At 51.2% G+C, this 25,457-nt stretch overlaps 6 protein-coding genes across 6 annotated transcripts; 2 read left to right on the top strand and 4 right to left on the bottom strand.

Moving 5' to 3' along the window:
* Nucleotides 1-96: 96 nt before the first annotated feature.
* On the bottom strand, nucleotides 97-2,184 carry COCSADRAFT_146064 (uncharacterized protein). The gene is made up of 4 exons (XM_007703566.1): nucleotides 1,909-2,184; nucleotides 1,481-1,857; nucleotides 1,284-1,429; nucleotides 97-1,234 (listed from the first exon to the last, which is right to left on the bottom strand). Exons 1-4 carry the CDS (start codon nucleotides 2,065-2,067, stop codon nucleotides 381-383), a joined length of 1,536 nt encoding a protein of 511 aa, XP_007701756.1. The 5' UTR covers nucleotides 2,068-2,184; the 3' UTR covers nucleotides 97-380.
* A 1,554-nt stretch (nucleotides 2,185-3,738) lies between these two features.
* Nucleotides 3,739-6,248, bottom strand: COCSADRAFT_38316 (uncharacterized protein). Its single transcript, XM_007703398.1, has 4 exons — nucleotides 5,039-6,248; nucleotides 4,463-4,891; nucleotides 4,366-4,409; nucleotides 3,739-4,178 (listed from the first exon to the last, which is right to left on the bottom strand). The coding sequence occupies exons 1-4, from the start codon at nucleotides 6,078-6,080 to the stop codon at nucleotides 3,855-3,857; spliced, it is 1,839 nt and encodes a 612-aa protein (XP_007701588.1). The 5' UTR covers nucleotides 6,081-6,248; the 3' UTR covers nucleotides 3,739-3,854.
* A 1,735-nt stretch (nucleotides 6,249-7,983) lies between these two features.
* Nucleotides 7,984-10,611, bottom strand: COCSADRAFT_146057 (uncharacterized protein). Its single transcript, XM_007703565.1, has 2 exons — nucleotides 10,135-10,611; nucleotides 7,984-10,080 (listed from the first exon to the last, which is right to left on the bottom strand). Exons 1-2 carry the CDS (start codon nucleotides 10,238-10,240, stop codon nucleotides 8,405-8,407), a joined length of 1,782 nt encoding a protein of 593 aa, XP_007701755.1. The 5' UTR covers nucleotides 10,241-10,611; the 3' UTR covers nucleotides 7,984-8,404.
* Nucleotides 10,612-10,785: 174 nt separating this feature from the next.
* Nucleotides 10,786-11,515, top strand: COCSADRAFT_220010 (uncharacterized protein). The gene has a single exon (XM_007703564.1). The coding sequence runs from the start codon at nucleotides 10,933-10,935 to the stop codon at nucleotides 11,398-11,400; it is 468 nt and encodes a 155-aa protein (XP_007701754.1). The 5' UTR covers nucleotides 10,786-10,932; the 3' UTR covers nucleotides 11,401-11,515.
* A 38-nt stretch (nucleotides 11,516-11,553) lies between these two features.
* Nucleotides 11,554-14,433, bottom strand: COCSADRAFT_182683 (uncharacterized protein). The gene is made up of 7 exons (XM_007703563.1): nucleotides 14,075-14,433; nucleotides 14,005-14,022; nucleotides 13,901-13,954; nucleotides 13,765-13,852; nucleotides 12,680-13,717; nucleotides 12,223-12,629; nucleotides 11,554-12,170 (listed from the first exon to the last, which is right to left on the bottom strand). Exons 1-7 carry the CDS (start codon nucleotides 14,206-14,208, stop codon nucleotides 11,882-11,884), a joined length of 2,028 nt encoding a protein of 675 aa, XP_007701753.1. The 5' UTR covers nucleotides 14,209-14,433; the 3' UTR covers nucleotides 11,554-11,881.
* A 310-nt stretch (nucleotides 14,434-14,743) lies between these two features.
* On the top strand, nucleotides 14,744-24,833 carry COCSADRAFT_120949 (uncharacterized protein; the record flags this gene model as incomplete). Its single annotated transcript, XM_007703562.1, has 3 exons — nucleotides 14,744-14,793; nucleotides 14,843-18,116; nucleotides 18,780-24,833. 3 exons carry the CDS (start codon nucleotides 14,744-14,746, stop codon nucleotides 24,573-24,575), a joined length of 9,120 nt encoding a protein of 3,039 aa, XP_007701752.1. The 3' UTR covers nucleotides 24,576-24,833.
* Nucleotides 24,834-25,457: the final 624 nt, after the last annotated feature.

Genomic DNA, 25,457 nt, shown 5'->3' with positions numbered 1-25,457 from the left:
CCGCGGCCGTGGCTCACCTCTTATGTCACATCTCCTCTCACAAATACAATCAGCACTCATGGATTTGTCACAGACACTATCAAGAGCGAGATTTAAGCCACCGGCTCTGCATTTCACAAGTTCTCGGCCGGGTAGCAGCCACCAATAACACGTGCAAAGCAGCTCACTAATAGTTCAAGGTACGAATGCTTTTGATTCCTGTACAATGAACTCCCATTATATACACACTTTTCCTTTCTATGCTATCATTCTTCGTTCGGGCGAATTGGATCCCAGGTAGACTACCCAATATCGCGGGTATCTTTGTACGTTCAACAATATCAAAGGCGCTCATACAGGACAGGTTGCTAAAAGAACTATAACCACATATTCAAAATGACTTAGGTGGTGTAGATAAAGTCCGGTCGCATGTCGCCCAAATCAGCAATCTCCTGCTCAGACTTGCCCTCGACCCAGTGGTCGCGCTTGCCCGCCAGCCTGAGCTTGTTCTCACGCTTCAATGCAAAGTGCATGAAGACAGTTCCACCGAAAAGGAACAAGGCCATATAACCAAGGACAATACCGTGACCAGTGCGGTAGTGTGGCTTCTCCTTGGGGTCGTAGATGTTGGAAGATACAACACCATTCATGTTACCCCAGCCGACAACGACACCGACCATGACACCACGCTTGAGCGAACCCTCGACGTTGTTGGAGGCCCACGTCAGTGTGTTGGAGACAGTTGGGTAAATACCCATGGCGCCGAGGAAAGTGGCAGCGTACTGAATATTTGGCTTCGTGGTACCGAGCAGCATGGCGAATCCGACGCATCCAATGGCCGATACAAACATGTTGCAGTAGCCGCGCTTCTTGGTCTTGTCTGCAATATAACCAATAACGACGGTCATGGCTGCGGCAACGGCGTAAGGTGGGACGGACAAGAGCTGGGCCTTGGTACCCTTGTGGCCCATGCCAAGAAGAATCGTCGGCAGGAAAAGGGAGAAGCAGTAGAGCGGGCAGAGACAGCCCATGTAGATGACGGAGTATCCCCATGTCTTCCAGTCCTTGAGAGCTGCAATGACGTCTCGGCGGTCAATACCACCGACCTTGGCCCGGGCTTGTCCATCGAGCTTAAGTCGACGAACAGCTCGCAACTTCTCCTCGGGAGAGAGGAAACTCGCAGTGTCTGGGAAGTTGAACACCATCCACCAGCAGAAAACACCGACGAATACAGTCATAAGACCCTCGATGATGACTGTACATATTAGCCCCGGTTTGTGATTCAGCAGAGGAGAGTAACTCACAGATCCATCGCCATCCCTCATAACCAGCAACACCATCCATTTCAGTAATGGCGGCAGCGAGAAGACCACCAAACGAACCAGCAAGCGCAGCGGCCGAAAAGAAGAGAGCGGCACGGAAACCAAGCTCCTGACGCTTGTACCAGCACCTATGTCGAGATCAGTTCACTGTCTGGTCTATAACAAAGGGTATGCCTTACGAGAGGTAGTAGTTGACACCAGGAAATAGTCCGGCTTCTGCGATACCGAGGAAGAATCGGGCAGCCAGCAGACCAGCTCTGTTGTGAACAATACCCATTAGTGTCATGATGGCACCCCACGTAAGGATGATAACGGTAAAGAAGACGCGAGGAGACCATTTCTTGATGGCGATGTTGGTGAGCGGTTCGAAACCGGCGTAAGAGATGAAGAAGATTGTCAAGGCGAGGTTGTAGTCGCGACCTCCCATTTTGAGGTCCCGCTCGATATTGGCGGCACGAGCATTTCCAATGTTAGTGCGGTCCAAGAAGGAGAGCAGGTACAGAAGCGACAGCCATGGGATGAGCCACTTGTCCATCTTCCAGACCAGTGCTTTGTCCTAGGACACTGGTCAGTCTTTGCCACAGGCAGGTCAAGAGGCTATTCTTACAAGTTTGGCACGCTCTTCATCGCTCTTGCCTGCGTCTGGATCCGGGTACTCATCGAGGTCGCCCGGAGTGCTAGTCTGGGAGCTGTTGACATCATTGGTGTAGATATCTTCGCCCTTCTCGTTAGCCTCGAGGGCTTTGAGGTCTGGAGCAGCTGCCATGTTGCTTTTGTCGCAGATGGAAGGGAGTACGAGAGACTGGGGGACGCAGGCAAAAGAGGCAGTCAAGGGCCTATATGTACCCGGGCTTGCACACACCGTGTGTGTGTTGCCTCGAAACGAGATGGGTCTCTGCTAGGGTTGACATGACCGGGTTGGCTAGTGCCCCCCGGAACCCCATGGGGCGGTTGAATGGGTCAAGACAGCGCGTTTAACTGGCCCCATCAATTCCTGCGTCCTATTGTGGCGGACACCCACGAAGGAATGATGATCGCAACGCACGTTGACTTGGCGCTAGGGCACGGTAGCGGCTGCAGTACCACCACCATGTCTGAACAGATATCAAATCTGTCGCACCGATACCCACCAACGGATGGCTCCGACACTTTAGTCGACAATGCTAAATGGATTGCAACGTGTCTAGTGTCTGGCAAACACCGACGAAGCCTCAAGCCTCAGATTAAGTTTCAGCCTCGGGCTTCTATTGCGTTCATCGAGGAGCGCGGACCTGTCGGCAGACGGGCCTTTGGAAAACAATTTGTCCGCTAGAGGCCACTCCGGCTTTCGGGCCAAGGCGATGAATTAGGCATTGTCTGCGTTCCAGAACGCCCAGGTGTGGCGCTACTTGGAGTCTCTCGGCACTATCCATGCGTCCATTTGGCCGTGTGAATGTGCCTCCCAAGACCTTGGCAACAGCACCCTTAACATGGAACCACGGATACGGGAAGGCCTGCAGGACAACGTTTTTCAGCCGGTAAGGGCGAAGCTTTTTTTTTAGCTTTCGTTCCGCCGTAGCAGCCGCGCCGTCTCTTGAGCTTCTGAGGCAAACGGCATTTGTTCACGGCACTGTGTGGCAGTCGAGCAAAGCCCTTATCTAGCGGGTATTGACATCGGATCTGGGGACGTGGGGAAGCTTGGCAGCGCTAACTAGGACCGTGGACTTGGCCTGACCGTCCCCGCCCCCAAGCCATCATTTGTTGTTGTTGAAATCCATTCCGCCTGCGGTTACTGGGATCTGGCTGACGAAAGTCAGATAGCTGCGTCGGGTAAATGGAACACTGCCTCCATGCAATTCGACAGGGGCATCGGCTATCCACTTGGTCGGCGGGAGAATGGAAGCTACTCCTCCTCGCGCCTGTGCAGCTGAGCGCTATGATCCATGTTGGACACACACGCTCTAAACCCGGGCCACGGTATCGGAGCGAGCGACAGGTGTTGAGCCGTCCGCACGTAGCCAACTTGTGGTATGGTATGTAACCAAGAGCTGGGTTTGCGGACTACTGGGCAGCCCTGCAAGTTCAAACGTCACAATCAGCCATGTGCTTGTCGCGTGGCTGTCAACGGATTTCCAAGCTGATCAGCAAACCTCCGCTGAGTCTCTCGCCTGCTCCCCACCAATCCACCCCTCCACAATTCTTGCTGACATGATACGTTGTCGTGTTGATGCACTGATATGGCGCGGTTGGATGCATGTAAGAGGCGTCTGCCAATAGTAATGCACCAAATGCCCTTTGGGACGCCGCACGAGGTTTTAGCAACTGGAACGTGCCTTTGCGTCTTCGCAGCCTAGAAATTAGCAACTTCCCTTGACAATCGACGCCGCAATAACGCACGATATTAATAGTGTACAGTCCACCTCAACAGACGGAGATTATGCATCTAAAAAGATAGACGACAGGCTCTAATGCACGGGTTCATTGCGCTTGGGCTTCACGGAACGCAGCCAGGCTCAGGGTCGGCGTTGCCTATTGTATTCATTTAACCGCCTACTGGATTATGTCATGCATCATCTAAGCGCACACATCCAGCCTTGCTACCGAAGGGTCATGGTCGCTAATTTGCGAATCAAAATCTGGCCAGGTGTTGACATGGAGATGTTCGAATTCAGCTCTGCCCTTCTTGGCTAGTGCCGGCGATACAAACATGTGGTCCAGCTCCTGAGCATTCATATCAAACAGATAGGTGTAGCGTTCGACTGGGTCAATCCTGACGACTGCGTCGAGATCCTTGAGGCCTGAAATGCTGGTATACTCTTTGAGAGGCTGCACGAAGGCGAACTCGTTATAGTCACCTGCAGTAACGATGCGAGCGTTCTTATCTTGCGAAAGGATATCCTATTCCATCGTTAGTCTCGCTGCAAGTTTACATTATTAGACGGATTGCCCAGAGGAAGCGTATGTCATCCTGTGCAAGGGTGGCATTGCTGGTACTACCGAGGAACAAAGAGACGGGAAGCATGCTGCAGCCACCCTCATTTGCGCTTCGTTGTACAATACAGCCGCAGATCATCCTAAAACGTACCTTGACAAAGTTGGCGGTTAGACGTGATTGCTCGAGACGGTCGTCTAAATTGCAGTGTCAGCGATTGTCGCACTCGGTTCTATTTCGACGATCTTACCAACGCCGCCATTTACTGGGGGTCGCGCGTCGCCGTGAATGCTGCTGCTCCCTCCTTTTGACCCAAAATGCACGTTGATGGTGAAGAATACATTCGGCTTCTTTGCGCTCGCCTTCTCGATAACCTCCCACTGCGCAACCAATGGCTTTCGGCTGTTTCGCCACGCAGAGTTTGCGGGCTCAATGCGACCAGGGTTGTATTTGAGTGTAGGACCAGCAACTACCTCGGTCGCGTCCAGAGAACTGCCAGGGTTTGGCTTGTAAAGACGGAGAACATTAGGCTTGTACAAGTACGCATTGCGAATGTTACCCCCTGGCTGACCACCATCCTGATCGTCTACCGGCACTATCTCAGTGAAGGAATAGTTTGGTCCCCCTGCAGCAGCGATCGCAGCGCTGAGCGTCGTCAACGTAAGGTTTCCGGAGACAACTATACGAGGTCAGTGTCACAACAAAGCAGGTGCCCTCAGCCTAGGCTAGGTGCAATGTTACATCTGTGGAAACTAGTGAAATATAACACAACACGCGAATCAGAGCAACGGATAGACTGTGCAATTTTGCTGGGGAAAAAACTTACCACCATCATTGATTGGGCCATTGTCATCCTGGACCTCCTGAACAAAGATGATATCCGGGCTGTTCATGTAATTGACAATGTGTTTTGCGAGGTCTGGGTGGTGAGTCGAGTTCGGTGCGAGATTCTCTACGTTGTACGCGCCAAAGGTAATGCCGTCGCATTTTCCGCTCGATTTGAGTTTGGATGGAGATGGAAGAGCAGGCGTCTGGCTCTTGGTCACCTTGATGGCCGTTTTCGGTAGGATGCGGTAGAAGCCGAATGCATAGCTAACTACACCAGTAATCTCCTCGACCGAATCACCAAATTTGGTATCTTTGGGGTTCTTGGTTCCATCCAGAGGAGTGCCGATAACAATCGCCTCTGGGTTGGCATCTTTGTCCGTAATAGTCAATCCACCACGGCTGTTGCGGCCAGAAACCTTCCAGTCGCCTGCAACCCATGTGTCGCCAAACTGATTTGGCTTGGTCAGAGCGGTGGGATTCTTAACGGTAACTAACTCGCCCATCAAGCTTTCCCAGAAATCGAGACCAAACTTCTTGGGCTGGAGTTCAGGATTCGCCACGCTGATCTGGCTGACATTGTTCGGCACGGCGAAAACGTCACCACCATCCAGGCTGCTGTATTGCTTGTCCGGCGGGCTAAGCGTATCCTTTCCAATGACCAAAGCTTGTACACTGGCTCCTGAACTCAGTTTCTTTTGCAGTACTGGAGTAGACAATTGTGTCATTGGAATATAGTCCTTGTTAGATCTGAATTCGGTAACTTTGCCTCCCACGACGATGGTATCTCCGACAGTCAGATTGCTACCGAATGTGCGGCCGAAAATGTATATCGATTCGGATGTGTGCTCGTCGCGGTCAGGCGTTGTGGAGCGCAGCCAGAGACCATCGGGGCCCTTTGCGGTAATGATACCAGAGACATTGGATACGGTCTGATCTCTATACGGAGAGATGAATTTCGCGCCATTGATCTCAGCAATGGTGAGGGCCGTAGAGGTAGCGACAGATGCCGACAAGGCGAGTAAGCGGGTCAGAGACGCCATTGTTTACTGGGCAAAAGCAACAAGCACCGGTGTGCTGTTGAGATAGCGAGTGAGCGAACGAACGACACGAAGAGAGAGTAAGTGAAAAAGGCCCAGCTATAAACCTCTCTCTAGACCAAGCCTTAGCCCCATGTCCCTTAAATACACTTGTCCCTCCTTACCCGTTTTTCTCATTCAATTTCTACACCAAGCAACCCGCGTCCTAAGAAACCCCGGTCCTACACAGTAGACTACTAGCCGCGGGCCTTGTCGTTACCTACTATCACCACAATGGTACCTACCTCCGCTGCTGACCCCCACCAAACTCGGGCTCGCCGGGAAGTCCCCTCTCCCAATTGCCTCCCCCTGACCCAAACCCGCTCAACAGCATAGTTAGAAACCGCATCATACAAAACTCACCTTTCGCCTCTCAAACCGTGGCCATGGACACACTACCACAAGAACACTTACCTGTCTTACCCAGGAACGTGTAGCTGTCTCGACGCGCTGATTGGCTGCTCGCGCCGATTACGTGCGGCCCCCGCGACGCCTCTTTTCCGCTTTGGGAAGGTGACTGGAGTGATTGGCCCGCAGGGGGAGATGAACAGTGCTGAACTGAGTTAAAGTAAGTATGCGGCGATGGCCGAAGCATGCAAGATCTGTTTGTAGCAAATGGGGGTGCTTGGAATAAGGGCACGTGGGTGCGGGAAAGGGTTTGGCCTTTGGGAGATGCGGGATCTAGGGCGGTTGCACGTGCGTTTTCTTTTTGCGTGGGATGAGTACGTTGAGATGTTGCGCTGCTTTTGCTTTTGCTGTTTGTTTACTTGCGTAGAGTTGGGCGTAAAAGGCGCTTTTCTTGCTTCAAACGCATGAAAACTCACCTCCTCCCCCTGTTTGCTGCATTCCAGCGTGGCTCGGTGTTTCTTTCATCCAATGCATATAGCTGTGTACCTTATGCTCCTACCTAGTTGGGTCTAGCGCTCTCTGACGCCGACATCGAACGTACCTTACATGATATAACTAGCTCTGTTTTCTTTTACCCTCCCAAACCGCTACCACGCTGGCACGGTATCTGGGATTTCAAAGCTACTTTTGTGGCGTTTTGGTGGTTTTCTTGGATTTTGTGGGTACGATAGGCTGGATTGCCAGAGCGGGTTGCGCCGCGGGAGTGTTGGAGATGGGTTTGAGATGCTGGGGTTTGGGGTAGGACGAAATATGGGATTTTGGATGTGAAGATGGGGTAGGTGTGATGGAACTGTCAGCGCGTGTAGATGATGTAAACCACAGTCATGAAATCTGCCTTATACGCCTTTGTTAAGTGGATTTCACAAATTCTCAAGCACAAAGATGCTAAAGATGAGTATGACCGCGATTGATTTATGGAATGAAGCCTACATAAATAAATAAAAACGGACTGGGAGTGAATCTGATTACTCCAAGCGAGACCTGAAATGAAGATTCTTTCAATAAAAGGAAATTTGCTAGAACAGAAAATAAATTAACTAAACAATACATAATTTTCAGAAATGTAACAAAACTGAATTTTGAGAATATCATCAAATCGACACTTTTGTATCATGAAACCCATAGTGCTTACATATGCAGTGGAATTGCGATTACAGAATATAGACGAGTCGATACGTTTGTATTAAGAGAACCGTACAACCCTACGATGAACACTCCTACTTCCCATTCCAGTTGTGAATATTCAAGCCCAAGCGCAATGAGTAGAACACAAAACTAGCATCCCTACTACATACTACTGTCCTTCTTGTCTCCTGATCTGAACTCGCACGCTCCCGATAGCACAGCAAATATCGCCCCTCCCCCACAACCTACCTTCATCCTCAAAACCCATAAAACGAAAAAAAACAACAGAGACACCTCACTGTACACACGCATTTCCAATACTCCCAAAAATCTAGACAAAAGTATCATATTAAACTATTCTATCGAACCCCAATCCTACATTTCTTTTTCCTCTCACTCTCTCTTTCTCCGCCCAGAAGACAGACCATCTTCGGCGAAACCAGAACAGAAAAGGAAAAAAAACCCCCCTCCAGACACCATAGGGGTATATATCTAAAAGAGTTTCGGCATATAGCCAAACAAGAAAGAAAGAAAGTAAGAAAGCCGTTTCCACCATCCATTCCAATATCCCCGTTGCCATGTCTTACCTGGGTATCAAAAAAGAAAACGCAAAAAAAGGGGGATCGGGAGAGAGACTTTCCACCTCCAAACCTTTCCCCCTCTATCTCCATAGAAAAAAAGTTGAAAAGAAAAGAAAAGAAGAATTAACCACCATCAATACATCACCCACCCCAGTCCCATCGACCCCTCAGCAATCAAAACGCCACACCAACCGCCCCCTCCCTCCTCAAAAAACTGCGTCGACTCCACCTCCCCCCGACCCCAACATCCTTGGCCACAATCTCCATCCCCTTAAGTAAATCCCTATTCGGGCTCACGGGGGGTGTAGCATTCCACCGCGTACTCGCAGGTGAAACCACAACTTTCTCAATCTGCATCTCTTTGTCCTCGACGAGAATCAGGGGCGCAGGGACACGGCGGAGTTTTCTTGGCGGAGAGGTCGTGGCTATGCTTGAGACGGGGGATTCCGGGCGGGTATTGGTGCGGGTGGTGGAGAAGAGGGTGACGGTTGTAGCGGTGTCGGTGCTTCCGTGGGATTCTTGACGCGTGTGAAGGGTACGCTCGGAAAGATTGGAAGAGGAAGATGGGAGACCGGGTCTAGTGGCTTCGCATTTGTAGAAGGAGGCTACTGTCTTGGGTGTTGCTGGCAGGGATGTTGCACTGGAGGTGAGTGATGAGGTGGAGCGTTTGAGCCAGGCGCCTAGCCGGGCAATTGGGGTTGTGGGTGTTGCGGCTGGAGGCGGGGTGGGTGGATTGGAAGTAAGAGGGCCTGTGTGGAGGCGCGGGGGGACTGCGAGGCTGAGACCCAGGGTGGTTCGGCGGGCGGGTTCCGGGGTGGAGGGGAGAGCCTTGGAACTTAGTGGTGCTGAGAAGGCGGAGCCGATATCTGAGAGGGTCTCTGAACGCACTTGCATGCGCATTGAGGGGGCGAGGTAAGGGACGTGGTGAGAGGGGGAGGGAGGAGGGCGGTTGACCAAGGAGGGGGTTTGGGTTTGGGAGCGGTAGGCGCTTGCACGACGTTCTTCGACAATAGTGTTGAGTTCGCGGATGGCGTCGTCAACGTCGGTTTTTGTGCGCCGGATGCTGCCAGGACGGGAGGGCGCGGTGTTGGCACGAGCACGAGATGGTGAGGGGAGGCGTGAGAGGACACGCGCTGGTGACAATGTGCCGGAAGTGCGAGAGCGACGAATAGAGGGCTTTTCAGGTACTTGGCTCTCTGGAAGAGGTGAATCTTCAGGTAGAAACGCAAGTGTAGGCGTGGCCATGGTGCCCATGGTAGTTCCAGACAATCTCCTCTCATGTGTGACAGTGCTGTGTTGACTCTGCACACTTGTGCGTCCGGAATTGGTACGAATAGGTTTGCGTTGGACAAGATAGGAAGACGAAGAAGGCTCCGATGACACAGAACTCGTGCGCGAGTCTCTTACACGGACATGGGCTTCCTGAGGACAGGAGAGCTGTGATGGCAGGTTGGACCAGTACTCTTCGTCGCCAAAGTCTGGCAACGGAGAGAGACGACCACAGCCATTGGGTAGGTAGATGGAGAGCTCGAGAGGACGAAAGCTCCGACGACGACGGATGGGCATGGATGCGTCGTCGAGCATCGATGGGAAGTCATCAAGGCCGTCAAAGTGTCGAAAGTTGATGGGCCGGCTGATACTAGGGCGAGCTCGCGAGCGACTAGGTCGCGCGAGGGTGGAGATGCTGGTGCGAGACGAGGCACGTGTGGCATACTCACGACTGTTTGATACCCATTGTGAGACGTGTCGGCTGACCGACTGACTTGTTGATGGACGCGCATGTATTGGCTCAGCACAGGGCTGGGGTACAGCACGAGGCTGCTCATAGCAGATGCGCATGTCGGTTTCTTCTGATTGATGAATGTCAGCGTCGTATTGAGTTTATTGAGCATAATCAAACCCACCAATGCCTCTTATACCATCCCTCGATTCATCAATAACATCCTCCTTGGACGCACAGCATCCAAACTTGATGGCCAGCCATGGCGAGCTCTGCTCTTTCTCGTGCATATTTTCGCGTCCCGTGATGTATATCTCTTTTTATGCTTGCAAACCAGTGCAGCTAATGACCCATTGTCCGAATTAATGAGAGAACCGTTGAGCAGAAAACAGCAACAACAACAAGAATAGTGATAAGACGCTGGAAGAATGACGCGCTTCTAATGGAGCTAGTCACTACCAGACCGTAAAAAAATGTCAGAAAGAAGGGTTTGGAAAAAAAAGAAAGAGTAGCGGGGAAGGACGATGGAACAAAAGAGGCAGGGGGCATAAAAGAGGCTGAATCGTTGACAGAATATGCGTTGTCCTTGGACTTGAGTGGTCCTTTGCTTCAAAGCCTTGTAGGTCCACCAGGGCCCTCAAGAACAGCAAACCAGTCGCAGGCCACGGGACGACAGTTGCTTTCATATTATAGATTGAGGCCTGCTCCTTGCTCTCTCGTGTATACATGGGCCCAATAGCAGTGCATACCCGGCATGGCGATCATTAATCTCACATGTTAGTTCGCATCGAGGCTTGCTGGCATCAAGGTACCAAAAAGGCAGAGTCTTGGATGTGATTGGCCGAGAGGGTCCAACGGTTAAGCGCTCAAGGCATAGCGGGAAGAAGTGGCAGCGCTGTGTGGACCAGTGAAGAAGCAATAGCGCTTGCGGACCGAAACTGCGAGAAAAGACACAGCCAAGGGCTGGCTGGCCTGATGGGATATGCGCCTCGTTGGTTGGCGTGGCCTTTTGAGGTTGCTGCTTCATTTCGGGCCTGTAAGAGTATGCGCGCAGCTTTGTCGCAGCTTGAGAGCTCAGAAGTCCCACACCGAAGGTCTATTTTCACAACCTCTGAGACGTGCGGGGCGCAACGGGCCGGTAGTGTTTGGCATTGAGCACGTAGTGCGATCTGTAGCGATGACGGGCGATCATCATGGTTTTGGGAGGGGACGGATCCAAAAGCTTCTTCGTCACGACGGCAATCTCCATACTTTTGCCCATCTCGCGTATGCCTGCCACATGTGCAAAGATGCGGATGCGCCACTCGACGCTAGCCTCGCTCCCGTCCTGCATGCATGCATACACTATGTACACACATGGCCCACGGCCAGTCCACCTTGTCATCGCCCATATCAGCCAAAATGCGCTCGAAACACAATGCTGCCATTGGTGAAGACGCTCAGATGTTGAAACACTGGACATCTCAACAAGTGCATCCAGCTGCCGAATCACCATCTCAGACACCATGGCTTGGCGGGCCTGCTTCCAGGCGGCGCAAGCCACTCCAACACATGGTTACTTCGGCATCCACATACGGCTCGCCATCTGGGCCTGCCTCTTAATCAGGAAACGTCTGTGCTGCATTTGGAATGACCGAATCCAATACTTGGGTGACAGCGGAGACTTATGCACTGCTGTACCAGAAAGCCCACGTGTCGAAAGATGGATCCAAGTGCTTCGATTATGTATTGCATCAACGCCATTGACTCCGCACCCCAGAAACTCACCGCTCAAAGCATATGTATGATGCGCACCGAACTTAAAATCGGGTATAAAGCAAACAGAAAACCCAGCAAAGCCGACAACACCTATCCTCATGCCCAAACCGACCCTGGAATGAAACAAGATCGACCGGCATATGCGTCGTGTTTGGAACAAGTGACGTGCGCCGTTAGTTTTGGCTCCAAGCATTCCGCTCCTCTCTGAAACTACCATATGACGGGCTGAGCCGGTCCTCCTCATCTTCATTGTGCTCACTGACGTCGCGTGTTTCCCAATGATTGGCTTCGCTCGTCACGTGCGGCTTGATATCCTGCTCCTGCTGTTCCTCCTCGCTTTGTTCGTCAACGGCAAATGGCCGGTTGAGATTGTGCTCCGCCTCGGGATTGTGTGCCTCCGGCTCATCAGGGTTGAAGCCTTCTCGCACCTCTTCCGTCTCACCTTCCTTGGGATACGTGTGGCTGCAACAAGAGTTAGTCATTTGCACCATGTCTGCCTCAAGTCTAGACCTACACAAAATGCTTTGCCGGAACTTCGTTCCATCCTGGGCCTCCTTCCTTGCGTGCCCGCACCCGCTCCACCTCCTCAGCTTGGCGATCTTCAACAATCAAGTCCACAAGCTGGGTCCGGTCCGATTTGGCAGAGCTCGAGGATGATGACTTTTGACGCAGAAGGTGGCTAAAGGGGGCGTGTGATTTGGAATGCGGCGACTTTGAGCGTGAAGACCCTGCTGCGCTCGACCCTCGACGCTGCTTGCCCTTGTCCACAGACGATTGGATCTCCTTGATCTGGCTTTTCCGCCTTCGTTGGTGGTCCTTGGTTGGTTGTAGCAAATTGCGATTCGTGGATGCTGTCAGTATGTTGGGATCTGCATACAAGCGGTCTTCGCGTGATGGCCGATGTGCTTCAATGACGGGGTACTGTGTACCAGTCAGCTAAATTTGCAACTTTTGTGATTTTGACAACTTACATTCCAGTCTCCAAACTCCAGCTCACGTGCATTTCCATAGAGTCGCTCTTCATCAGCGTCTAGTTCGGGCTCTTCAACAACGTCTGGTGTCCCGTACTTGGCGCCCTCGCCATTGAGAGCTTTGTGTGGTCCAGGGCTCATTGCTCGAGCGCGACTGGACGTGACTTTGCTAAGCAAAGGCTCATGCTCTGAGCCTTGTCCAGGCTTTGGAATCCAGTACTTGCCCTTGCCTCCTCTCTCGAAGCGCATTCCTTCTGCCATTCGTGCTGCTCTTGATGAAGATTCCTCGTGTGCAAGTACATTGTCACGCGCGTCAAAGTACCGGTACTCGTAATGCTTGCCCGCAAAAGTCTCCTTGGTGTCCTGTATGAGATCGAGGGGACCAAACGCATCACGCAGTGCATACTTGACGGGCAGCCTTGCGGCCGAGATGGTTGAGTCGGCGTAGTCGTGCCAGGAGAAGGCATACCAGTGAGCCACTGCAAAGAGGGGCATTTCGAAGCAGATGAGGGCATCCTGGATGGCAGCAGCTAGATTGTCTGGAGTGTAACCGGCGACGTCATCCGGGATAGCACCAAGGAACACGAGGATAGAAAGGAAAAATCCTTGCCAGTAGGAAGCAAAAATGATGCCCTTGATGCACAAGAATTTGGGCATGGGACGGAAGGGCTTGAGGTCCGTGGACATGCAGACCCAGAACATGGCGAGCGCATACAGACTGATTGTAATGCTGACATTGTAGATGATGCCACTCCAGAAGTAGCCCGAAGTTAAGCCAATATAACCTTCCTGATATGTGCCCGTAGCTTTCATAATGATTGTGGCTACCGAGAGCAGCGGCTTGACCCATGTGTATTGAAGGATACCCCGTTTGATAGCAAGGAACGTGTGCGGGTCGGAAATGTCAATCTTGGAGCAGAATAGGTTCAGCGGCCATAGGTGGGAGACGGGGGCTCGGCCGGTCATGAGGATAATAAGGGCTCGCTCGCCGCCAATGAAGTTGATGAGCAGTTGGAGGAAAGTGTAGATGGTGAAGGCCTGGACTGGTCAGTATGTGCGGATCAGGGCGACAGCGATCTTGGTACCTCGTAGACGTCTCTGAAGGGCTCTACGTAGGCTGCTGCCGTGGTGGAGACCAAGCTGGCCCATGATGCGCCCGAGTAGATTGGGACCCTGTGGACGTTCAGCACAAGCACAAGGCAGACGCGTAGTGAAGCCTACATGAGCAGTATACGGACGACGTATCTTTGCAGCACTGGCTTCCTGTAGTTCTTCCTATATGTGGGTCAGTATAGGCTTCTCAGAACTGGAGGGGCCCAACTCACGTCTGTAACCAGACAGCACTATAGCTACGTCAGTGGGAGTCAACTATGGAGAAACTGCACTGCAACCTACACGAAAGTGACCAGACTTGCTACGAGAGCGCAGACACCGGCTACTATGATTATCGCATGTGCAAAGCGAGCCCCAGTACCACCAGAGGAGAAGCCATCTGCCTCAAGGCCCTGGTGGAGGCTGCCTGCGTCCATGGTAACGAGGCGTGGGGATTGTTTGTTAGCAGTCGTGAGAGCTACCACCGAGGACGATAAAAAGAGGACGAGAGAAGTTCAAGAAAAGAAGACGAGGAAGAAGAAAGGTGATGCTAGCGGCGGAGGACTGCCATGGCGTACAGTACAGGTCGCAGCCCAGGCGTTGTTGGCCCTGTACACGTCTCGCCTCCGCGGTGCTGTGGTAATAGGTTTGCGGAGGAGCAGAGAGGCCCAAGCTTGTTCTTCCCCCCTGCACGTCGGCCATGACGCGCATCGACGCCTCCAGTCTTTGGGTCCCGAGGTAGCGCCATCCCCGACGCTACTTGATACACACTGTTCGCTGCTGCGATAATTGTATACACATACCCATATCACAGAAATAAAATTGCGCACGTAGAGGCCATGTCGCCCCGTTGATCTGGCATCGCTCCAGCGCACTCGTCCCATGCATACTGACTGCCGCTGCCCATTGCCCGTCGTCTCCCCTATGGCGCCATGAAGACGCACACACTTCGCCATACAACGCGCTACAATCATGGCGGGAATCGTCGCGGAGCCCTTGGATCCCCGCGACGGCTTCAACTGGTGAGCCCTCTGTGCGGGCATGCCCGGAAACCCAAGTTAACGCTGGCAGGATCTTCCTCGTTGAACTGCTCATATGCGGCATCCTGACCATTTTCTTCCTCTTCTACTTCAACCGCCTGTTCGCGACTCTTGCCGCATACGCCATACGCGCATACACATGGCGCGCCTTCAATGCCTACATTGACATTACCGCCCTCCAAGTCTCGTTGCTTGGCGGCCGCCTCTTCTTCAAAGAGATACGATATCATGGTCATAATGAGACGATCCTGGTACATGGCGGGTACATTACCTGGAACTACTGGCTGCGTCGCGTCAAAGATGCCGGTGTCTATACCGACGATAGCTCTGCATCTGGTAGTGACAGCGCCAGTTACTCTTCGAGCACCTCCCGTACCAGATCCGGCAGTGCCAGTGGCAACGTGGACAAGGCAGAAAAAGGAGGCAAGCAGACGCGGAAGGAGCTGCCATGTCGCTTCTCAATCAAAGTTTCGGGAATCGAGGCTTTCTTGTACAACCGCAGCCCTGCTTACGACGGTATCATCGAAGCCGTACAAAAGAAGGCCGAGAGCGATGCCGCACAGCAAAAGACCCCCGAAGGTTCCGTTTCCGGATCGGAACTGCCAGAGAAGAACGAACACCACCACCACAACAACAAGCTGAAAAAATCACATACCCAAGCCGAAAAGAAAGTCCCGCGCCAGGATACAAGCTGCTCCACTGCACCTGGCCCCACCAAGGCCGACCTTCCCGCTTTCCTCAGGCTGCTCCCAGTCCATGTCGATATTGTCAAAGGCGCCATCGTTGTCGGGAATGAGCACACGCTAGCTGTTATAACTGCGCAATTTGAAAAAGCAACCGGCACTCTCGATGCATCGGCCAGCGGACCCCTGGATGTGTATCAGCAGCTGTTCAATTTCCAAATCACCCATCCCGTGGTCCACATGAAGCCTAACCCCGACTACAAGATTGGACAGCTTGATTCCGCCGTACAGTTCAAGCAAGAAGTTGCTGAGGGATCCTCTGAAGGTAGCATCATTGAAAAGGAAGCCAGTCATCAGAGGCATTGGCGCTGGTTGACGAGGATCCCAAGCCTCTTTCATTTCTTTTCCAAAGATAACGATTCAATCCACACTCACACCAAAAATAGTTCCGGGAACCACAACCCTCCTCTGAATTCCCAATGGACGTTTCCCGGGCGCGAGCGTTGGAAAGGATTGGCGCGTTATCTTGACGATACCACCAACGATGGTCACGGCGAGTGGGATGGCATCGAGTATGCAAAGACATCTTTGATCGCCGACTGCCCGTGTGTCAATATCTCCTTCTACTGGGACGTACCAGGTCCTGTGCCGAATGACATGGACCACAGTAAGTACGTGGACCATGCGCACCCATACGACATGAACGGATGTGCTCCGCCAGATTATGGTATGGACATACAGGTATTTGGTGGCATAATCAACTATGGTCCATGGGCGGACCGACATCGTGGTGTCTTCCAGTCCATCTTCTTCCCCGCTTCACGCGTAGACGCTGTTCCTTCGACTCCCCTGAAGCCCGGAGACCTCCGTGTGCTCTCTGTTTTCAAGCTCTATCTCAGCATCGAAGAGGACACGGTACTACGTATTCCAATTCGTGAATCTTCAAAAGACTGGAAATGGAAAGGCAAGGCCCACACCTTGGCGGCACATGATAAGCTGGGGGAGAACAAGGGTAAAGCAAAGTCTCGAATCAGGCGGGGAAAGCGTAGAGATGCTACTGGGTCGCAAAATGTTCGCCCCTTTGCATGGATCGACGTCAAGATAGCTGAGAAATCTACTGTCAACTATGTTATGGACATGTACGCCTCCGAACACGGGTATCAAAGCAAAGTAGACGTGGATGTCCCAAGCACCGAGATATCTTCGAGCGTGAACCATGGCCTCTTGTGGCGTTCTGGTGCGCTTTCCGTTGACTGCGACTTATCCAACCCTCTAGGCTGGAATACTCTTCGAAAGTGGCTGTTCAACATCAAATGTCAAGACTTGGAACTTTTCTTGCTCAGAGATCACATGTTTCTGATTATGGATCTCGTTGCTGATTGGGGAACTGGTCCACCGCCTGACTATTTCCTCTTTGTGCCTTTCCAGTATCTACTTAATGTCGACTTTTCCAACTTCAAGATATATCTCAACACGAATGACTCCAACATCATCAACAATCCAGCCGATTTAGAAGATAATAACTTTATCATCTTGTCCGGCAAAGGGCTGCAGGGCGATGTCTTCATACCGCTCGACAAATTTCGACCACTTCAGAACGAGATTAAATTCGACGTCAAAGGCCAAAACTTAGGTCTCGAAATCTTGATGCCACCAAAGAACACGCTGCAGGCATTCGTGCAATCGCCAAATGTGGCACACCTTGGCGGCCTAACGTTAAGCGGTAGCCATACCTTCATGGCTGAAACGTCTCCGATGAACACCGACAGACTCTACATGGACATTCAAGGCCATAAGCTTAACCTTGAACTTTACGGCTGGCTCATAAACCATTTCATGAAGATCAAGGACAACTATTTTGGCGACGACATGCACTTCAAGACACTGGAAGAGTTCCAGGGGCTCCCGGCCGCCAACATCACAGCAGAAGGGGCATCGCCGAATGGTGATGCATCCAGCATCTCAAACGACCTGGATGTAATCCTCTGTGTTTCTGCAGACGACGTTTGTGTACTATTACCCGCCAATCTGTACTCCGCTGAGCGTGGCATCCGAGCGGATCTCCCATATGCTTCCGCTGATCTAAGGTTCACAAACTACTACATGGACTTAATGGTGAATTTCAGTCCAATTAGTGTTTCTCTTGGAGGCTTGCTGTCAGACGCTGATGTACCTAACGAGTTTTCGAGTGGCCGTACTGAATTATTCGTCGATTCCACAGTCATCTATGGACACCGCCTATTCGGATTGCCACCACTTGAGCCAACCTACCTTTGCAGTTGGGACTTTGACGTTGGTAGGATTACCGGAGACTGCACATCGGAGTTTCTCGAGGCAGCAGCAGGAGCAGCACGTTCGTTTGCCTTCACGCTCGACGATGATGAGAATACTTTGCCTCTCACAGAAATACCTATCATCCACGATACTACCTTCCTCCGCCTCAGGACACATGATCTCAGCATTTGCATACATATAGCAAAAGAGGCTCTTTTGCTGAAGACAAAACCCGTGTCTTTGAATTTTAACGACCTTGCTGGAGCTACTTTCTCTGAGCGCCTCCACGTTCTTGTGCCTGACCTGACCGTCATTGCTGTCCCATCAGAGACTGCATCGCACTACCGAGTGCGGTCCAGGGAAGGGGACGATATTGTACCTCAGGCTTACCTCCAGACCACACTCTCGCTTGACTTGTTAACACGAAAGCTGGATTTTTCAGAGGAACGCGCACGCCAGCAGGCTCACCTGAGAATGCACGACCAAAGGACTCAGCGCACTGGCTTCATTCTCTCGGGTGACCAGGGCTCCCTTCATCAAGAGGATGGCATGAGAAACAATCTGCGTCCACCTGCTATGCAGTACCCCGACGTGCCTCATCCCATCTTTCTCTATGGGCCGCCGAGTGGCCAAGATGGTTCGTTTACATCTTCCAACATTTCTTCAGTTCGTTCGTCTACTACAGGGCGAAGACTACGTCAAAAGAGCAAGCAATCCTCATCAGCCTCATCCTTTGCCGACAGCATTCGATCTACCCTTCGCCGTAAACCAGGCGATAGGACCATAGGCTCTAATGAAAGTGGGGCCTTGCTTGAAGCTTCACCAAAACACTCAAATTACAAACGTCACTCCCATGTGCTACCTGAAACTGGCGACAACCAGGAACAGGGTTGGGTCCCGTCATCTATTGCATTCTCTAGCAATTTGGCTGCGCCTTGCTTTGCTTTTGAGCAACTAACCCCAGATCTTTCCGAGGTGCCACCATTCCCTGCCATGCCTGCTATCCAACAGCAAAAGAGCATGAATGACGTTGCATTTGATGATGTGGCAGCTAAGCGTTTCGATGAGAGTTTCACGCACACCAGTATACTGGTTAGTGCCCAGCCAGGTATAAGGGCGTATTGTACACCCGAATTCGTTACCTGTGTTGCAGAATTGATTGAGCTGCTTCAGCCCAGGCGACCTGAGGATCTGTTGGATGACTTCCAACTCAGTGTCATGACTAAGATTCTTCAAAACCGAAATCGACTGGAGGGGAAAGGTAGCTCACTCGAGTTCAATATTCGCATACCGTTCACCCACGTCAGATTCCAGCACAGCTTCCAATCCCATTCTGTTCAAGAGACGGGTCAGGATCAATACGATGTTGTTCTCAATCGACTTGGCCTTACGGCAAGACTCAAGAAATTCCCGGGAGAGCGAGCTGGAGAAGACACCATTGCGCTGCACTCAACGCTGGGATCTCTTGGTCTTTCTGTGGCTGAGCGCGCTCTCGACACTGCTACTAGAAGTGTTGCGATTCAAGCTGAGATGAGAGACGTCCTATTCTGGATGTTTCAAGGTAACACAACATCGATAAACGTGTCTTTTCGGACTTTTGAAAACGCAATGGCAAGCAAGAAGGTGGACTATTTGGCAGCGCTTATCCACCGTACGGCACTCATGGCTGAGACGCTCATTCATCAGTTCGCTGAAGTCGATCAAAGATATCAGCAGCGATTGCGCTATCTCGCCTGGCATCTCAGCTGTGCACAAGACCAGTATGCGGATCCAGCATTTCTCACCAAAGCGTCGTACGCTCTACGCGCAACAAGGGACCATCTACGCAGTCATGACTCATGGAAGATTATTTCCAGGTTTCGCTATACGTGGCAGTGTCTGCCACAAGCCGAGAAGGATACTGTCCTAAGTGACTGCTCCCGCCCAGATGTGACATCTCCAGAAGATGCTGAGCAACAAATTATTGCAATGTTGGACCAGTGGCGTACATGGGATCTCGCACACGTGAAGAAGAGTTTTGCAATCCAATTCCTTTTTGGACACCTGGAAAACAAATTGCCGACGCCAGAATCCGCGCCTTTGTATATTGACATCAAGTCTGCTGAGATCAAGCTGACAGTCGATCCTGGTCCACGGCAAAGCGAGGTCTCGCTAGGGCTTTTGGCAATCAATGTTGCGTTGTTGCCTCCCACGCAACCCAATGGACTCATGCTGGTCGACTCCGAGGATGTTCCAAGAAAGACTACAGTCGTTCAGATAAGCTCAAGAAATACTGCATTTCATATCCGGTGGGAGATTTGTGAGCTTGCCGAATCCTTGCTGAAGCTTTTTCAAAAGGAGAATATCAAAGCAATCGAGCAGGCCAAATCGACACCTGCCAACAAACTCGCGGGACCAGCTCCCACGTCCGATCACAATTTGCAAGTGGTATTCGCGACCGACAAGTTTCAAATCACTCTAGACACCTTCAACCTCAAGAGTATCAATACGTCTCAAAATATGCGCTTCTCTTTTCTCGATGCGGATAGTAGGGCGTCGAAAATGGGCGAAATCTTGTCTGCTCATCTGCATGTTGACGTAGCTGTGAGTGAGCTTATCTCGCGCTCACGTTTAGTTGCCAAAACTCAGTTCGAACGACCGAGTATAGATTTCGCAATGACAAAACAAAGCAGCACGGAGAGGTTGCCCAACGAGATCAAGGTGGCTGCAACAAGCCACAGAATTACTGTGAAAGTACAAGACGATGTACTCGGCCTTATCGAACTCGCGGATAGGGTGCTCAAAGACGAGGTAGCCTATTTCCATCGTCAGTCTGCAGCACTACAAGAGATCACAAAAGCAGATCAAAAGCTCGAAAAGCCCAAAGAAGATGCCTCACAGCTTCCAAACATCTCTCTGGCGCTGTTCATGGACTCATATCAAGTTGAGCTCGCCATATTGCAGCCTTGCGGCTGGTCGATCACGGGTTCGTCTGGACGCATTGCTGTTATTCCAGCTCTCGGAAAGCGCATCACACTGCAGGTTGATTACGATCTCGAAGCCAGTCTTCACAGGCTATACAGCACATCAAAAGAAGGTTCTCACGTTATCAGCTCAGTCGAGCTGCCACCACTCAATGGAAGGTTGACTATCAAACAAAATGAAACTCAGACAAAGATTGCTGCATCAGGTATTGTCGAAAAGGTACAGGTTCAAGCATCAGAGATTCAGAGCCTGATATCTACTATCAACAAACCTGAGATGGCACAAATGTTCAAGGCAGTCCAGGATGATATCGGGGTTTTGAAGACTCGCATTGAAGAAATGTTTCCGGCTTCTGCAAAGTCACCAGTTCCGCAACCTCCAACCTCTTCTCGGGACACTTTGTTCACTGTGAAGATGACATTTCATGGCATGCACATAGCTGCGAGCGCCCCAGGCCAAGGCAAAGATTCGCCAACAGCAAATCTTGCGTTCCGACTTTCGACCGTACAACTCAACGCCACGAACATCGACGCAGATCAAAGCATCATGCTCTATCCTGAGGCAGTCGTGCGAATTCACGAGGTCACTGTCGACCTGAGTTTGAAGGATCCCGACTCGATTCGTCGCTGTGGCAACCTGACCTTCAGCGCAGTCTTCCAAGCCACAACCGAACAGGAATCCGAGCCCACGCGTAGGGTTTACCGTTTGCGAAGTTCGGGTCTGGAAGTGAATGCATTCGCGGATACCGCATCTGCTGTTGTGGATGTCGTGAATCATCTCCAGGACCGAATCAAGGATTTGGACCTTTCCAAAGAAAAGAGATATCTGCGACGCCTTCGACATACGAAGAGTAGAATCTCTCAGCGACGTGATCGTAGTCTCAAACGGCATGCAGAACAAGACGCTGAGAGCGACTCTTCCGGAGCCCTTTTTACATCCACATACTCTTTGGAACTTCTCGATCTGCAAGTCAGCTGGATCGTTGGTAACTCAGTCGTCCCCTTTCCACAGAATGAGATCCAGGATCTCGTACTCTCATTTGGAAGGATTGACTTATCCACCCAGAAAGACGATGCAGCACGGTTGATGATTGAAGACATGCGGCTCCAGATGGTACCAGTATCAGCAAATAAGAAGAACCGCTCACTGAACTCAGCATTGCTACCCAAAATGGTCTTCAATGTTGCATATGCGTCTACGAAGGATACACGTAAACTCGCATTCTTTGCTGCTGGAAAGTCTCTTGATCTCCAGTTGGATTCGCATTTCATTTTGCCTGGGAACATCATCGAGCAATCGATTTCTCTTGCTGGGAAAAAGTTCCGCGAAGCCTCTGCAAACTGGAGCATGACCCCTACGACGACTGGCGCACAAAGAAAGAATCCCTTTGGCAACAAACGCTTAGCTTCATTGACAGCTGACGTCAACTTTGCTGGAGCTGTAGTTCATGTCCATGGCAGCGATGCAACGCCAGCCCAAGGCTCCTCGGGTAGAGCTCAGCAGAAGGGAAGGTACAGCCAGTTTGTAGGTGATGAGTCAAAAAGCAGCATGGCTTTGCGTGCGCCTGGCGTGGCAGTCCGGATTGAGTACATGGACGATGGCAGTGATCCCTCTTTGAACGCTGAGCTTCGTGTCGACGGATCCACCAACACACTGCTCCCCACCGTCGTGCCTATCATTATCGACATCTCTGATAGCATCAAGGCAGTAGTACGTGAAAAAGATGACAAAGGAACATCTGATTCGCCTAAACAGCCCGAACAACCACAAGGACAATCTAAGCCAGCTGCAAAACTCCTCGAGGACGAGAACATCATCACAGCCGACCCTGCCACGCTATTGGGTAGAACGAGGCTGAATCTTGGGCTTAGAATATGCAAGCAAGAGTTCAGTCTTAGTTGCCAGCCCATCGCTCGCGTCGCAGCAATTGCCAAGGTCGAAGATATTTACATTACCGTTAACAGCGTCAAGTCCCAAGAGCATGGCCATTTCTTTGCTGCATCCGCTATGTTCGAGAAGCTTCAAACCACTGTTCAACATGTCTACTCTCGCGAATCTACCTTCAGCCTCGACATGGAATCTATTGTTCTCTCGCTTGTGAATAGCAAACATCTCAACGGCACTAGCGGTATTTCTGCCATCCTTAAGATCAACCCGACCGCTCTTCAGATCAATGCGCGTCAACTACAAGACTTTTTATTGTTTCGAGAAATCTGGATACCCCCAGAAATCAGGCGAGCATCCAAGCCTACACCGGAAAATGCCAATTCCGAGCCACAAGAGTACCTCATACAACGCTATCAGCAAGTCGCTGCGGCTACGGCCTTTCCATGGAACGCCAACATAGCCATCGCAGACGTCAAGGTTGATCTAGACCTAGGTCAATCCATTGGAAAGTCATGGCTGCATATCCACAACCTGTGGGCATCTTCCAAGAAGACTACTACAGCGGAGCAGAATCTTTGCGTTGGTGTAGAGAAGATTGGTGTCGAAAGCACCGGTCGTACAAGTGGCTTCATTGAGCTGCATGATATCAAAGTACGTACTTCCATCGGATGGCCACTACAAGACCCAGGTACTCGTCAAACACCGCTCATCCAAGCTTCTGTGGCTTTTCGTCAATTGCGTGTTAAGACAGGTTTCGACTTCCAGGCTTTCCTCATAGCGGATATTGCCGATTTCGGCTTCATGATGTACAACGTCCGTCCAGAAGGCGAAGATGTACAAGACCGGCTGGTTGCCATTCTCGATGGTGGCAAAGTTCACGTGTTTTGCCATGCGACAAGTGCTGCGCAAGGTTTAGCACTGTGGCAGGCAGTTGAGCGACTGATTCAAGACAACCAACAAGCATACAAGCAGTCTCTCAAGGATATCGAAAAGTTCCTTCGCCGCAAATCATCCATAGCCGAACCGTTCGATCGTTCGCCATCTCAGAGCCAGATTCTCCCGAAATCCGACAAAGACAGCTTCAAGGCACCAATCTCATTACACACGGACGTGGTGCTGACACTCCGCTCAATACGCTTTGGTGTCTTCCCTTCAACCTTTATAGACAACCAGGTCCTCATGCTTGAAGCCGGTGATATGCAAGCCCGTTTCGCCGTTGCGCTCGAAAAGAAAAACAAGATACATTCCAGCCTAGGGATGACCCTAGGCCAGCTCTCAGTAGCCCTCTCCTCCGTGCCAACGCCCAAGAAAAGCAAGCCCGTCACTGAACTCGACGTCGAAGACGTCTCCACAAGCGTCAGTTCTGCCCGCGGTGGCACCATCCTCCGGGTCCCTAAAGTCATCGCAACAATGCACACCTGGCAAGTTCCCAAAAGCACGCATATCGACTACCTCTTCCGTAGCTCCCTCGAAGGCAAGGTCGATGTCGGCTGGAACTACTCCCGCATCTCCTACATCCGCACCATGTGGTCCAACCACTCGCGCACCCTCGCCTCGCGCCTCGGCAAACCCCTCCCAGAATCAAACATCAAAATCAGCACCTCGCAGACCCTCCAGGATGCCTCTGATAACCCCGACTCCAGCACCTCGACCGCAGACAAAATGGCCATGCCCTCGGGCCGTCCGCGTGCCCCCTCCGCATCCTCTGACAACCAAGAAAAAATCACAGCCGTGGTTAACGTACCGCAGTCTAAATACGAATATACGCCTCTTGAGCCGCCGTTGATCGAAACGCCACAGTTGAGGGATATGGGTGAGGCGACGCCCCCGTTGGAGTGGATTGGGTTGCATAGGGATCGTTTGCCGAATGTTACGCATCAGATTGTTATTGTGACATTGCTGGAGGTGGCGAGGGAGGTGGAGGAAGCGTATGAAAGGATTTTGGGGAGTAGTTAGATGTTTTGTGAGGGTTGAGAGGAGAGAAAATGGGTTCAGGGGGAGAGAGAGTTGTATATACATGATATTTTTTTGCGTTGAGCATGGCGTTTATGGGTCGAGTTTGGGAAAAGATAGCATAGGCTGGGCGTTGGTAAACGTAGAACTGATTTTTCTATCCTTTCTTTGTTTTTATAGTAATTGTCATCACCAAAAGAATGGAAAGCCATATATAGGAGCAAAAACGGAGATCTATTCGATTCATCTAACGCCTCCTGTACAAGTATTGATTGAATCGGTTTATCCTCCAATAAATACAATGATACCTGTCACAAGAGTGATGATAAGAAGCATGTTTAATAAGAGATTCTGAGCGAGCAGAAGCGAGGGAAGCGGGATTTCGGATAATGAACCGGTTTTTTGTCGGAAGGAGATATCATGTCCTCACTCTCAAAAGAGCAGCTTGTAAGCAACCAGGCTTCTTCCATCTCGACTAGTTTGAAGATCATTTATCGAACAAGAGGCTCAGCTAACTTGACGCAAATCCCTCTTTTATAGCACTAGCAATTTTGAACACTAGATACTACAAGATGTAAGGCGCTGGGAGATTTCCGATTCGGGCCATTGCAAATGATGCCTTGTCTACTTATTACATAGCGTTGGAGAAAATTAGCTACGACACTTAGAAGGTGTCGCGGTCACCTTGAAGAAGACGGTTTGAATTGTCATGTTGATCCTCCGCTCAAGTACAGTTCTCCGATTGATCCGATGTCAGCTGCTCATTCCAACCGGAGCATCTCGTTCTGGAAGGGTTTGCCTGTTGCTTAGTGGTAAACAAGCCTCCGCTAAAATATCCTGTCAGATTCAAATCCGTTTTCCATATGCTATAGTGCTTAGAATAGC

Source organism: Bipolaris sorokiniana (genome assembly GCF_000338995.1).
Source record: "Bipolaris sorokiniana ND90Pr unplaced genomic scaffold COCSAscaffold_10, whole genome shotgun sequence".
Taxonomy (NCBI): Eukaryota; Fungi; Ascomycota; class Dothideomycetes; order Pleosporales; family Pleosporaceae; genus Bipolaris; species Bipolaris sorokiniana.
This window is presented reverse-complemented; position numbering and strand designations above follow the sequence as displayed.

Excerpts from the sequence above, each read along its gene's own strand:
- COCSADRAFT_146064 (XM_007703566.1), bottom strand. The coding sequence starts at position 2,067 with ATGGCAGCTGCTCCAGACCTCAAAGCCCTCGAGGCTAACGAGAAGGGC. Across the intron at positions 1,858-1,908 it reads ATGAAGAGCGTGCCAAACTT|GACAAAGCACTGGTCTGGAA; the intron begins GTAAGAATAGCC and ends CCAGTGTCCTAG. Across the intron at positions 1,430-1,480 it reads GGTGTCAACTACTACCTCTC|GTGCTGGTACAAGCGTCAGG; the intron begins GTAAGGCATACC and ends ATCTCGACATAG.
- COCSADRAFT_38316 (XM_007703398.1), bottom strand. The coding sequence starts at position 6,080 with ATGGCGTCTCTGACCCGCTTACTCGCCTTGTCGGCATCTGTCGCTACC. Across the intron at positions 4,892-5,038 it reads TGGCCCAATCAATGATGGTG|TTGTCTCCGGAAACCTTACG; the intron begins GTAAGTTTTTTC and ends GACCTCGTATAG. Across the intron at positions 4,410-4,462 it reads CCCAGTAAATGGCGGCGTTG|ACGACCGTCTCGAGCAATCA; the intron begins GTAAGATCGTCG and ends ACTGCAATTTAG.
- COCSADRAFT_182683 (XM_007703563.1), bottom strand. The coding sequence starts at position 14,208 with ATGGACGCAGGCAGCCTCCACCAGGGCCTTGAGGCAGATGGCTTCTCC. Across the intron at positions 13,853-13,900 it reads GTCGTCCGTATACTGCTCAT|GGTCCCAATCTACTCGGGCG; the intron begins GTAGGCTTCACT and ends GAACGTCCACAG. Across the intron at positions 12,171-12,222 it reads GTTCCGGCAAAGCATTTTGT|CCACACGTATCCCAAGGAAG; the intron begins GTAGGTCTAGAC and ends CTCTTGTTGCAG.
- COCSADRAFT_146057 (XM_007703565.1), bottom strand. The coding sequence starts at position 10,240 with ATGCACGAGAAAGAGCAGAGCTCGCCATGGCTGGCCATCAAGTTTGGA. Across the intron at positions 10,081-10,134 it reads GGATGGTATAAGAGGCATTG|AAGAAACCGACATGCGCATC; the intron begins GTGGGTTTGATT and ends TTCATCAATCAG.
- COCSADRAFT_220010 (XM_007703564.1), top strand. The coding sequence starts at position 10,933 with ATGCGCCTCGTTGGTTGGCGTGGCCTTTTGAGGTTGCTGCTTCATTTC.